General features: G+C 42.4%; 1 protein-coding gene across 2 annotated transcripts in view; it reads right to left on the bottom strand.

Annotated features, from left to right (window-relative positions):
- The window catches only part of Tgs1 (trimethylguanosine synthase 1), a 33,823-nt gene extending 19,113 nt beyond the window's left edge, over positions 1-14,710 (bottom strand). The window contains exons 1-6 of one of the 2 annotated variants that reach the window (XM_050165818.1): positions 14,458-14,704; positions 12,174-12,256; positions 5,181-5,245; positions 3,673-3,842; positions 2,550-3,330; positions 1,527-1,644 (exon numbers count right to left, since the gene is read on the bottom strand). In XM_050165818.1, the coding sequence (XP_050021775.1) occupies positions 1,527-1,644; positions 2,550-3,330; positions 3,673-3,774 (1,001 nt within the window). In that variant the 5' untranslated portion in view covers positions 3,775-3,842; positions 5,181-5,245; positions 12,174-12,256; positions 14,458-14,704. Of the gene's footprint in view, positions 1-1,526; positions 1,645-2,549; positions 3,331-3,672; positions 3,843-5,180; positions 5,246-12,173; positions 12,257-14,457 lie in introns of both variants that reach the window. The other variant, XM_050165812.1, reaches the window with a different exon arrangement.
- Between the last annotated feature and the right edge of the window lie 14 nt (positions 14,711-14,724).

Raw genomic sequence — 14,724 nt, forward strand, 5'->3', positions numbered from 1 at the left:
CTATGGAGGCAGAGAGTAGGCTCAGGTGCTCTGGAGCTGTTGTGAGCTGTTTGATACTTAGGGTGCTTGGGACCTAACTCAGGTCCTCTAGAAAAGCAGCAAGTGCTCTTAACTACAGAGCACCTCGCCAGTCCCCAGTCCTAAAGTCTTTAAGTATTCTACCTCTAATCCTGAAGATGGTATAAATATTTATTTCTTGGGTTGCCTTTGGAAAAACCCCAGCAAAAGCTGAAGCCTGACATTAATTTTCTGTAGCGAAAATTAAAAAAAAAAAATTGTGAAGTATCAATTGGGCCACTTTTTTTAAATAGAAGAAATGTTACTAGGAATATGATGTGGGGGCTCAGAGGTTAAGAGCACTTACAGCTCTCAGAAGACCAATGTTGTTTCCAGCACCCACACTGAGAAAATCACAACCACCTGGGATTCGAACGCCAAGGAATTTGATGCCCTCTTCTGGCCTCCTTGGGTACCTCACGCACCACCTTCTGAACATACACATAAACGGAACTAGAAAGCAATTTTTAAGTAAGGCTGTGGTGCAGGCGCTAAGTGGCTGCACTTAGAAGACTCTACCACTTGGGCCTGTGATAGTAAATCTTTACTTTCGACTTCATTAACTTGAAACATTTAGAAAACATATCTCTGTCTATGTCTATGAGGGGTTTCCTAGAGTTCTGACAGGGAGGGAAGAACCACTCCAAATGGGGTCTCAGACAGGAGAAAAAAAAAAAAAAGAACTAGTCCTTATCTCTCTCTGCTTATCGCTGCAATGCAAACAGCTGCCTCAGGTGTCTACAGTCAAAACCCCACCGCGTTGCTTCCACCCATATGCCTCCCCTGCTATGATGGGGCTGTACTCAAACCACGAGTCCAAACAAGCCTTTTTTCCAAGCTGTTTTCACCACAGAATCAACAAGCGACTTAAACAGGTGCCTTTAGAAACCCCGATTACAAGATCCATAGATAGCATCAATCAGAACACAGCAAGAAATAACTGTTTGTCTTTCCAAGTAAGCCAAACTCATTACTTTATTGAGTACCTACTAAATATAAGCACAAAGTTCCCCTAGGAACTGGTACCAAATAGCGGACAATTAATAAGCGAAGTTTACTAGGTGAGGTAAGGCAGCAGTAGCAGTGGCATGCTTTCTGAATGAAGTTACTCAGACTTCAGAGTTTGCACGTCACTGGTCTAGATGCTATCTGGAAGATAAGTCTTATGTGGAACACTACAAAGAAATGCAGTATCTCCACCTAATGCTCCAATTCTGTAGTGATCTACCCATTCCTTCTATCTACAGTGCCTGCACTTGGACACACTGGACTTCACAGTATGAACTTCACTAACTACTGTCACACACTGTGGACAGCTCCAGGCAACCTAACAGTCTCATTTTATAGATGAGGAACTAATAAATTTAGAGTTATGATGGGCAGAATTAGGATACGACTGTGCCTAAAAGCCTGGCCCATAGGTCCCCCTTTTGTTTACAGAGTTGCAGGCTAGGTCATGGGTAACTTACCTTCTCTTCACTCGGCTGGGCTTCTGCTCAGGTGGATCATCATCACTCTCATTACCGTCAGCCCTGTTAGGGTATGCTGGATCCTTGCCTGCGTCTGGTCCTGAAGACTCCTTCGACTCTAAGGAGAGAGATTATAGTGCATCTTCCTTGAGGCCTGGCAATTTTTCTATTATCTCCAAAGGAGTAATTATAGCTATGCCTGGTAAGATTAAAGGCTTCATGATCTAACTACATAGTCAGGTATTTTCAGTCCATAAGGCACTGGGTATTTGAACAGTCAATGGTGGTTTCATGTGATCTCATCACAACTCAACTCATTTTAGCGTCCTCTGCTGTATGCAGAGCAATGAGATCACCTGCTAAGAAAGCGCCCGGAACTTCATCTCCCTACCTAAACGAAGCACAGCTGTGCTTTAAAAAAGCAAACTAAAACTACTTTGTCCAGATCTATACAAAGCACTCTACAGGCTATACAACCTTACCTTTCTGGTAACTGCTGGCAGGTATATTCATTTTCCTAAAAAAAATCAATTAATCTGAATGGGTGGGATGGGAAGTATGCATGACCTGAGTGTTGAGGTCACAGGACAACCTGTGGGAGTAGGTCCTCCAACTATGTGGATTCTGGAGCTCAAACTCAGGTTGCTAGGCAAGTGCCTTTAACTGCTGGGCCCTCCCACCGACCTGGCAGGCACATTTCTTAAGGTCAACAGTAGGGAGATATTGGGACATCTTCCAAGAGTCTTGGAACATATTTCCATGCTCCTCCCAGATGTAGCAGATAGGAGTTTATTTCAGATTATTCATTACAACTGGCTATTATTATCTTTTTTATGCGCCTATGGAAAAACACGTTTTTGCTACGTGCACCTGTCCTTGTGATACACTTTGCTCAAGTGACTCTCTTTTATTCCTCAGAGTATAAGCTGTCTGATACTCTAAATAAAGCTGGCTATTGCATGAGACTTAGTAGACTGCTTGATAACCATGACCTGACAGAGTAAGTCTGGACAGCCAGCCTACCTTGAGCTGGTTGGTCTGATGCATTACTTTCCTTGGGTGTTCCATTACTGGGGCCATGTCCTCCAGAGGCAGCACACTCTTTGCCGCTGCCACTCTTGTCACAGTGCATGGAGGACTCTAACTGGCTCTGTTCTACTTCCTCCGAACTCAGAATTATATTGTTAATTCCAGCAAGTATGTCATCGTGATCTTTATCGTTTGAGCCAGAGCTTTCATCATCAGCAGTGTTAGGTGAAGACGAACGAGACAGGAAATCCACTTTCATGCCGCTCTCGTCCCTTCTGTCAGCTTCTGTTTGAGCATCAGCATCTAGACCACTGTCTTGTGAGGCCGCAAAAGTCCAACCCTGAGCTTCCCAATACCGAAACTGTTCCAGATAATACCAATAAAGCTGACTATAATGTTGCTCCCATTCTTCCTTTGTATCGGGGAGGTTCCAAGGTTCAGAAGATTGTGTCTGATCTGGATGCTTTTCCTGCCAGCTTTGCCACAACAGCCCTTCTCCATATTCATTCCAATACCTTTCCCAGTTCTCTGTGACCTCCAGCTTTGCGGACGGTGTAGTTTCAACGGCAAGGTTTCCTGTCTCAGTATCTGTTTTGCTCTGGAGTTCACATGTTCTGTCACAGTGCTCAACTGGCGGGGGGTCATCTGACACTACAGCACCATCGTCTTCACAGTCATCTCTCCACGACTCTCGGATCATTTCATCCAAGTACTTCTTCTGGTGCTTTCTCCTTTTCTGCTTCACTTTAAATTTATTTTTAGTATTCATAGACACCTACATCAGAGCAAGGATAACAAGCCTGAGTCTACTGTAACTATTTTTAGTATTCACAGACACCTACATCAGAGCAAAGATAACAAGCCTGAGTCTATTCGAAGAGTAATATAACCAAAACCACACCCAAACTCCCACGGTGGGTCTTTAATACACAAGCGATTCTTATGAAGAATTCAAGTTACACATGGGATCTATCCCAACTTGCCATTTAGTTATAATATATATGAGTAAAATGTTCTAACAATGAATGAATTTGATTATAAATAAAAACAGAATATGTTACACTGTTTTCTTTGTTTTGAAAAGCAAGACATAGAAATAGTAAAAATAGATTAATACCTCAAAACTCTTATGGGCAGACACTCTTCCAAACTGAATTGGCAATCCCATACTTCTCATGAGTTTGGCCTCTGAATCAAGTTCACTTTCATCTGGGCTCATGTCTTTGCTGTGTGATTCTGTGGTGCCAGGGGAATGATCATCTTCCTCTTCTTCTGTAGCTTGGTCTCCTACAGACAGCATCTGTTAGCTTCATTGTAGGGAAAATGGAAAAGCAGCCTTTCTTATCCCCATTTCAGGATCTGAGATCCAGAACACTTACATGATTTGCCCACACTTGTTTTACATATTAAAAAAAAACCCCAAAACTCAAAAATAAACAAAGTTTCAGGCCAGCTGATCTATATATAGTGACTCTGCCTTAAAAAACAACACAAAAAACACAAAAAACCCCATACACATGTTTTTGACTCAATAAAAAAGAAAAATACTCCAACTTCAGAATTCAGACAACAGAAATAGACATCAATAAAGAAATCTCATGTATGAAATTCTACCAAAGAGCTTCTTCAGTGAGGACAAAAAGACACCTATCTAAGCAGTGAAGGGTATTCCACTAACTATTCCTTCTAACGGAGTTGTGAAAGTCCAGGCCAGCACAGATGTACTAATTCTGTGGTCCTCTCATGAGAACACATCTTCTCAGGTCCAGTAGCAGTCTAGTGCGCACAGAATCCTTATTTCTACAGCACAGTAAGAAACCTCGCTTTATCTTTGAGAAAGTATTCGAAGGCAACTATGACAGACTGTACTGGGGCTGTCTGGCTTTTAACTTGTGCTGCAGTTCTGCTCATTCTGAGAAACCTAAGTTTATGTGGGAGGAGAAACGGACTGGGGAAGTCTGAGAAGGTATAACGTGAAGTTACAGTACACACCAAATTCTGTCTTAGTACTTCAGGCAAAAGGCCGGGTGGAGATGGTTGCTAGGGATTCATCCTAATCTACCTTTACTGTAAAAATCAGACAGAGTTTTTTTCTGTTTTCTGCTTTTCTAAACTTCAAATTCAGGCTGGAGACATGGCTCAGTGGACTGACTGGCTGCTCTCCTGGGGGGTCAGGGCTGGGTTCCCAACCCCAAATGGTAGCCCACACCACCTGTGATTACAGTTCGGGGGACTGGTGCCTTCTCGTTTCTAAGGGTGCTCCATGCTTGCAGCACACTTACATGCATGCAGGCAAAGTACCAGTATCATAAAGAAAAAAAAAAAAGAAAGAAAGAAAAGAAAGGCTTAAAAACGTTTCCCATTCCAGGCTAATAGTTACAAATCAGGAAGGAATGGCGGATAAAGGAAAGTCTAAGCCAAGCCAATACAAGCTACAGGAAAAGACAGCTTTGACGGGGATCTAAAATGTGTACGCACGCAAGTGTGAGGGCAGGGTCTACAATTACAGATTTGCTTACTATTCATGCTATTCACCACTTTATGCCAGCAAGCACAACATATCGGCACAAGTTATATACATAAATATATATAAATAAAAGGGCCGTGCAGTCTTCTTTACATTACCTGCATTATTGTCACTGCTTCTGACATAGTAGCCTTTTAATCCCAAGTTGTATAGTTTTCGATCCCTGTGAAGCAAAATAAATAGTCCATTGGAATAAGTTAACTATAAACCCGGAAAGAAGAATGGGTTAACAGTCAAAGATTAGCTAATAAAATGGTTAAAAAAATAGAATAGTAGCCTGCTAATGCATTTTTTAAAAAAAATATTTATTTGTTATGTACACAATATTCTGTGTGTATGCCTGCAGGCCAGAAGAGGGCACCAGACCTCATTACAGATGGTTGTGAGCCACCATGTGGTTTCTGGGAATTGAACTCAGGACCTTTGGAAGAGCAGGCAATGCTCTTAACCACTGAGCCATCTCTCCAGCCCCTGCTAATGCATTTTTATTACCTACATAGAGGCAATAATGTCTCTCACGGAGTTGTAAAAATTGACTATATAAAACATATGATAGCACTTAGAATTACTAACCTTTAAAATCACCTGGAATTTCTTCTGGATATTAGGGGAAAATATGGTTTTTGGTAACATCTAAATATATTCCAATAGTGGAAAGGTTGAGCTTACACATATAAAGCTGTATGCATACTGCAATGTACTTATAATAGGAGGAATATCTATTACACAATTCTTACTCAGCTTTTCCTCATTTTTAAGGAAATTTTCCTATTTCTAAGTTTTTTAATTACTATAACTGGAATTTCATTACTAAAATAAACCTACAGAACACTATATAAACGTGTACTACACATTGTAGCTGAAAACTACCTCCTCCTGTCTCCTTTCTTTGATAGGGTCTCACCATAGGATCACCCCCTTTGAGTATTACAACTGCTAGGATTATAGGTATGAATGACCATGTCTGGCATTGATACTAATTTCTGGTGAACTTACAACAAACTTCATAAAATAAAACTCTTGTGTGCTTGTTATGAAATATAAGGTGATAGCTACTCACAGAACAGTGAACAGGAAGGAGATAAAGTGCAAATGCTAGTCCCACTATCTACCAGGAACACAAGCACTGTGGGTAAGGAAAGGAGTGGGAACCTCATACAGGCATTAGTGTTTGTTTTGTCTACTGGCACCCACAGATATGGAGTGTCAGTATGATTACCATTATGGCTAAAATGAACAAATAGGGGAACATATTGAGGAAGACAGCTAAGAATTGCCTTGTTAAACGAGGTCAGCTAAGAATATATTGAATACAAGACATTATTTGGAAACCTGAAAGGCTGTGAAGAACCCAAGATATTGGTTCAGTATTATAAACTCATGGCATTACATACACAGCAAGTATAGAAGCAGTTTAGAATGTTGAATGTGTACATATATGCAAACACACACATTCCTATATATACTACAGTTCATATGGATACTGTGTAACTGTACTGAGAAGACACAGGAACAACAAACACAACGAACACACAGGTATTAGTTTTAAAGTTCTGGGACGGTTCTTTTACTAGCAATCTGACACGATTCAGAACCCCTGGAAGGGCCCATGCTTGTGAGGGTTATCTTAATTGCATTAACTGATGTAGGAGGCCTACCCACAGGGGGGTGGTATCATTCCCCAGCACGTCTGATCTTGGGCATTCTGAAGTTTGAAAATGGACAGAATAGCATGCATGCATTCATACTGCCTTTCCCTTCCAACTGTGGTCTGAATGAGACCTGTGATAATAGCCCACTTGGGCATTGTCTCTTATACTATAAATGCAGCTGTAAAGCCTGTGTTCGCTCTCTTGCTTCCAGCTCTCACTTCTGGCTGTTAAGACTCTGTTCCTGCTCCCCCTTCGTGCAGAGGACTGTGATCTAGGATAGTGATCCATAAGTCTCCCCTAAATAAATAGCCTTTTATTATACATAATTCTGAACTAATGTGGGATTATTTTGTATCTTCTGCCATCAGACTGGACTCTGGAGCTGAGAGCTGGAATGAACCCTTTCTCCTCTAAGTTGCAAATATTCCAGTCCATTTTCATCACAATAATGGAAAGAAACTCAAGGCAAGTACTACTACCTACTAAAAGAATCAACTTGCCCGGAGAGCAAGGGCATGTCATGTCATGTGGGCAATAACAGCCACTCCAAAAGGTCTCTCACTGGGAACATTAAAGATCGTATGAAAAGCAGTATCAACAATGGCAATGGACTATAACTTTCAATGAACTAAATGTCAGGCTAGGGAGAGTGTCACCCATCTATAATCCCAGTACCCTGGAGGCTGAGGCAGGAAGAATACACAGGTTTGAGGTGAGGCTAACTTGGGATACATAGTGAGAATCTGTCTTAGAAAAAAAATCTACACCAACATTAAGAAATATGAATATACAGAAATAGAAGAGCACTCCTTACAACGTGCCAATAAACCACAACTTTTAGAAATAGCTGTTGGAGGGGTAAGGTGTTAATGAAGGCTAAGGCTTGTAGGCCTTATTCTAAGCACACAATCTAACATTCATAGTATAGACATTTTGTATTCTGATGAATGGCTCTTGTCCTTTATATGCTCTTCCCTTACTTTACTCTTCTCAATCCAATCCCCAGAGCAACTCATCCTCCCCCATCCCTTTTCTATTGCCGTTTCTAATTTTAAAAATTGTGTTGTGATATGGTCTTACTATAAAGCCTATACTGGGATTCCCCTCTGTATGCTGTGAATATCATTGGTTAAAAAAGGAACTGCTTTGGGCCTATAGCAGAGCTATAGGGGAACAGAACTAGGCAGGGAAAACTAAGCTGATACTGGGAAAAAGAAGGAGGGAGTCAGAGAGAAGTCATGTAACCCCGCAGCAGACAGACACTGAAACTTTAATTGGTAAGCCACAGCCTTGTGGTGATACACAGATTAATAGAAATGGGTTAAATTAATATGTAAGAGTTAGCCAATAAGAAGCTAGAGCTAAGGGGCCAAGCAGTGATTTAAATAATACAGTTTCTGTGTGATTATTTTGGTTCTGGGCAGTTGAATCAACAGGCTAGAAACTACTATATTCTCTTCCCCACTCTAAGTTTGAGTGGTCCTTCTATAAACCAGCTGAATCTTTTAAAAATGTTAATGTAATGGCCGGGGCAAACTGATACAATCATTTCATTCTCATGCTTAAAAGTTTTCTTCTCTGGGGCTTTATTATTTTTGTTTTATTAGTGCAACAGAGATTCACTAGTAAATTTTATGCATTTTAATTCTTTCTTTTAAAAAGTTTTATTAGCATAATCATTGCACATTGACGGATTTCAAATCTACCATCTACTTTCACCAGTAATGTCCCCCATTATCTTTTGCTCCCCTCCCTGCCAGCCACTTTCCTTTTCTCTAGCTGTCCCCAACCTGGATGCTACAGTGGTACAATATTGGCACACATATTGTACCATGCACCAAATACTCCACATTTTATTTCTCATGTCGTGTAGATCCTACATGTGCACACATACATAAAATCTAGACTCTGCATCTGAGAGAAAATGATTATCCACAGTTCACTTGCTTTCAAGAAACAACTTCATTTTCTTTATAGACCACAGCTGATTTACCTGTTCATCTGTTAAAGGATACCTAGACTGACTCCTAACTTGGTTATTGTGACTAGTACTACCACAATATACACAATAAGCAGTTACTTTATAGTATGTGAACTTAGATTCCTTTGGCTCTATTACCAGAAGTGGTCTATCTGGATTACCAGGTAACTTTGTTTTTTTGATGATTTTCATAATGGATGATTCCATCCAATAGTTCTATAGCTTTTCTCACTCAATTCTAGAGAACTGCTAGGACTGTTATTTGTTTTCTTAAGAACAATTATTCCAGAGTAAAATGGAATCTCTAAGTAGTTTGGGTTTTAAATTTTCCTGAAGTCTAAGGATGAACATTTTCCCATGCATTTATTGATAATTTGTATCTAATCTTTTGAGAAATGTCTTATGTGTCCATTTATTGATTAGGTTATTTTGTGTTAATTTCTCGACTTTTTAGTAGAATTGTAAAGTTCTACGCTGTCTTTGAGATACTTCTTAGTTCTTCTGCTGTCAAGGGACACCACGACCAAGGCAACTCTTATAAAATGAAGCATTAATTGTGGGTTTGCTTAGTCTATGACCATTATGGCAGGAAGCAGATGGGAATGTGGCTGGAGAGCTCTACATTCCGATTCTCAGGCAGCAGGTGGGGGGACAGGGACCCAACACATCATGACACACAACACAGATAAGTAGACTGATTCTGACCAGGCCTGGTGTGGGTGTCTGAAACCTCAAAGTTCACCCCCAGTGACACACCTAATGCTTCCCAAATAGTTCCAGTGACTGGATTCAAACACACAAGTCTATGGGGCCACCCTCATTCAAACCACAATACTGTGGCCAAATTGGGTAGGTAGAGGAACAAAGAAATCAGCTCCAGCTAAGAACCCCTGCAGTGCATGCCTGTCACTCCAGGGTTTGGCAAGGACGGTCAATGGCCAAATCAGCAAGCTGAGGGTTTCAGTGACAGACTCCATCTTAAAGGAATAAGGCAGAGAGGGACAGAAGAGAGCAGTAGGCATTCTCCTCTGGCCCCCTCAAGCAGACAGTGTGTGCACCCATTCATATATAAGCTCTGTATACACATATACAACACAAACCCAAACAGAGGTCATGAGCCTGTGGGTGCCACAAAGCTGTGGTTCAATGATCAATGTCCTCTATAGGCTCAGGTATTTGAAAACTGGTCCCCAGGTAGGGGCAGTGTTTAGGAAGGTGGTGCATACTTGCTGGACAAAATGTATCACTTGGGGCAGGATTTAGCCATGCCCACCTCTAGACTGCGTTCCTCTGGTTTCCTGCTGCCGGGCCTCCCATTACGTGCACTGTTCCTCTGGAAAAGTACTCCAAAATAAACTCTTGCGCAAGTTGCTCTTGGTCATGGTGTTCTACTGCAGCAGCAACAAAGTAACCAATATAAATATTGCAGAAGGCAGAGCAGACACTTGTGAGAATCCCAAGTTCTTGGTGTTTCCTTTTCATAAGCAGTCTTCTCTCTAGGAATATTCATGCTTAACCTCTGTGTTAAAATCTTTTAACCTCCAACCCAGCTTCCTAAGATTCTTTTTTGCTTTTAAGTTAAACACTCTGTCTTCATCTAAGTAGCTGTCTCTAAGAAGCCCTCTGGGTGTTGCTGGTAACACAGAATTGTTTTTGCACTTTCTACTCACTGAAACTGACATAAACTTTCTCTACAGACAGATTTCTTTGGAGAAATGGCCTTGGCGAGAGGTCTACAAGAAACAAATGGGGTAAGTGTGAAAAGGAAGAAGCTGTCCTAGCAACCTGAACTCTGAGTAAAGCCTACAGGGAATAAAAGGCAGCCTACGAAGCCGAAGGAAAACGGTCGAAAAAGAGGAGACAGAGAGGGAAGTAGGCAGGGGGTCCAAATATATAAGATGGTGTAGAAGCCTAGACTGTCTCTAATCTATAATTGTGGTTCAATTTTATTTTTTTTTAAGATTTTATTTGTTTATTATGTATACAACATTCTTCTTCCATGTATGCCTGCAGGCCAGAAGAGGGCGCCAGATCTCATTACAGATGGTTGTGAGCCACCATGTGGTTGCTGGGAATTGAACTCAGGTCCTCTGGAAGAGCAGGCAATGCTCTGAACCACTGAGCCATCTCTCCAGCCCATGGTTCAATTTTATGACATGAAATGAATACCCACATTCAGTAGAAACTAAAGTTGAGATTTTGAATTTAAACTATAGTTCATATTTTAGATTTTTGTGACTCAAGGCAAATCTCTTAACTGTACCCACCTTGCAAAGTCAATAACCAAACTATATACTTGCAACACAGAGTGGCACAGAAAGAAAAATGGGGCACAGTGAGGAAACGATGGACCAAAGCAAGACTGTAGGTCCATGTCCTGTGCCTCAAACTTTTAATTTCAAAGGGGGCTTAGATGGGTCAGTCCTCCACCTCCTTGCTGACTGCAACATCCACTTCTTGTGCTATTTCCACACCCTGCATTAAGTCTTGGCAGATGTTTCATGGCTCTAGCATCTTCATGAACTGGGGTCTCCACTAAGGATTCATTTTCACTACAGGCAATGGCTTTTTAGGGCCTTCACTTTGTGCAGTGATTCCAGCCATGTAACAAGTTGCCTGGCTTCTCTCAGAGGCTCTCTGAAACCATTCAGGAAGAATCCAGGACCCCGCTCTCTCACACCTTTCATGACTCCAAAGCTACCACCACATAGAGAACTGCTGCGCTTTGCTGCTTGGCTGGGATGGATCCTGGGCTCCTGGGATCACAACTGCAGCAGCTTTTGTGAGCAGCTGCTTTCCAGGAGCAGAAACCTGAAACCCTTCTCTCTCACAAGTTGGGAGCTGGCTAGGTGAAGCCCATGGCACTCTACTTTGTCCTGGTGCAGAGCAGGAGGCTTCCCTAACTGTGCTAACCTCATTAACAGTTATCGCCTCTCTCCCAGCACAGCCTGGGCTGTAACATAAGCTGTCCAGCGATCCCTTTCTCTCCAAACTACATTTTCTATTTCCTTTTGCCTCACTGCTCTTTTTTATTATTGACCTGGGTAAGGGAAGTCAGTATCAATCACATCAGACTCAATGTCATGTACTCCTGAAGGTTTCTCTGCAAAAGAAATGAATCCAACTCAGGACACAGGCTGGAAATAGCTAGATTTTAACAAAACATCATAGGATTGGCTGAGTTAGTATTACAGTCCCTGTTTCCCTCAAGTCGGGCCTCCACAGTCTGCCTTACTCTCGACACTACAGCTAAACTCTGCTTATAGCACTCACCCTCTTATCTAGTCAAAGTCCCAAAGTCTTCCACATCCCCCCAAACTAAGCCAAACCCAACACGGCCAGGTTCTTCACAGCAACAGCCCACTCTCTGACACCAACTTCCGTCCCAATTACTTTCTGCTGCCGTGGTAAAACAGCACGACCAAAAGCAACGTAGGGAAGAGTTTATTTTGGCTTACGATTCCAGTGGGAGAGTCCATAATGGCAGGGGAGACAAGGCAGCAGGCAACGGGAACAGGAAGTGGAGAGATCCCGTCTTCAACTGAAAACATGAAGCAGAGAGAATGCAAACCAGAAGTGACAGTTATGAACTCTCAAAGCCTGCCCAAGTGATGTACCACCTTCCCAAACTGAGCCACTAGATGGGAACCAATGGTTCAAAGACCTCATCTTTGGGGTTCGTTCCTCAGTTGAACACATCAGCCATGTTTCTGGTGGCTTCTGGTGCTCTATCTCAGAGGGTCGCTAAGAAATTTAGATAAGATTACAGAGTGGCTTCTGATGATATAGGATTATAGCTAGGGCAGCGGTTCAGGTTGGTGTAAAATAAAAACACAGATATTTACATTATGATTCATAACAGCATCAAAACTGCAGTTATAAGTAGTACAAGGTAGTGTAAAGTTATAAATGAAAATAACTTTATGGCTGGGAGGTCACCATGAGGAACTGTATTAATGGGTCACAGCATTAGGAAGGTTGAGAATGACTGGTCTAGGGGAATTAAGATTTTTTACTCTAAGTAAAATTTCAGTCTTGGGTGCCATTCCTAGAAAGTATTTGGGAACTAGGAAGACCATAAATGCTTTTGCTTAAACATGGCTATTATTTTAGCATTCTCTTAGGAAAAATATATACAGCAGGGCGTGTTGGTACACACCTTTAATCCTAGTATTGGGAGGCAGAGGCAGGCAGAGCTCTGGGAGTTTGAAGCCAGCCTGACCTACAAAGTGAGTTTCAGGCTAGCCAGAGTCACTTGGTAAGACCCTGTCTTAAACTTTTGGGGTTGATTCTCTCCTCCCACCACGTGGGTCCTGGGGATTTAACTCGGGTCCTCAGTGTTATAGGGGGTAAAGGCCTTTGCTCATTGAGCCATCTCACTGCCCAGCAAGTTTTGTTAAAAATGCTGGCATTCTTGACTTTGACTTGACATAGTCTTCAAAAAGACCCTAGATGGAGGAGTTCTTTTCCCTTCCCAAGGCTGCATAATTTCCACTCTCGATCCTGCCACAGATTCATAGCAGAGCACCACAGGCCTGTTTCATAGCCATAACTAATTGCATAACTGTGTAGATAACTATCTTAATACAATATTGATCTCCTTTGCTTAGGAGGTAAATCCGTGTAGCCCGGTTCAGTCTCTTAATTGCCCATCAGCACATCTAATAGGAGTACACACAAAAAAACAAAACAAAACAAAAACCTTCACTGCACACCCAGCTATAATAAGGACAGTATTTTTAGATAATAGATTTAACATGGTGTTTTATTTTGAGGAACTTTCAGAGTTCTTCCCCGAGTACATAATGAAAGAGCACCCATCAACTTAAAATCTTAAGCTATAAATTCACTTCCATAAAGATCTGAATGTATTGAGAAGCACGTGACACTGGGGTAAAAACACATTTTCTAGGGATAAACAAACAAACAAAAAAACCGACTTAAAGCCAGGCGGTGGTGGCGCACGCCTTTAATCCCAGCACTCGGGAGGCAGAGGCAGGCGGATCTCTGTGAGTTCGAGACCAGCCTGGTCTACAGAGCTAGTTCCAGGACAGGCTCCAAAGCCACAGAGAAACCCTGTCTCGAAAAACCAAAAAAAAAAAAAAAAAAAAAAAAAACAACCCGACTTAGGTGGCTTAATTCATATTATTAACATAATGAAAAGAATGTCTAGGTCCAAATTTTCTTGTCGGTTCGTCCCACTCCGGCAATTTTTAACAAACATGTCCCCCACCACTGCCGTCAACAGCCTTAAGGCTTTCATCTCAAATAATTTGTGAATTTCTGTTGTAAAAGATTTTACAGTTTGAAAAGGGGGCTCTGCCTCGAACTTTCGTCTCATTATGCTACAACTATTGGTTTACACTTCACACCTCTATCTTACTCGTGTAGCTGAAGCTGGTCTCGAGCCCCCCTCCTGATCCTGCCTCTGCTACTGAGGTGCTGTGATTACAGGCCCGGTCCACCTCGTCCAATCCACTCAACTTCGAGACTGGCCTTAGTTTATAAGTGTGAAATAACATATGAAAGCCACCACACTTTAAAAATCAAAATCAGAACTAATCTTTCCTTTAGCAATGGCAGTAGGAGACCACCCCGTCACGACTGAGGGGCTTCGAGTTTCCGTAGCCACCACTCAGGCCTAGAAGCAGGTCATCTGGCTTTCAGGAAAGCCTCACTCGACCTCAGCGACACCCCGAGTCCCGAGCAAGGAGAAAAAGGAAGAGGCCAGTCACGACTTACTCCACAAACGCCCGGGAGCAGAGGCAATGGATCGTGTCTTCCTCGTCGCGGTCTTCAATGAAGAGCAGCATTTCAGCCACGTGGCTCCACTTCTCGCAGCACATTTCGTTCTCCGGGGTGGCTCTCCTGTCCCCGGCGGGGCTGGGCCTCTGCTCGGTTGCCGGAGACAGAGATCGGACTCAGCGGCCGGGGCGGAGGAGCCGGAACGCACCCGGGAACGCTCGAGCCCGGAGCCCGCCAGGCACAACGGAAGCAGAAACGGCGACT

Source organism: Alexandromys fortis, unplaced genomic scaffold (genome assembly GCF_014885135.2).
Source record: "Alexandromys fortis isolate MF-2015 unplaced genomic scaffold, M_Fortis_MF-2015_v1.1 scaffold_18, whole genome shotgun sequence".
Lineage (NCBI taxonomy): Eukaryota > Metazoa > Chordata > Mammalia > Rodentia > Cricetidae > Alexandromys > Alexandromys fortis.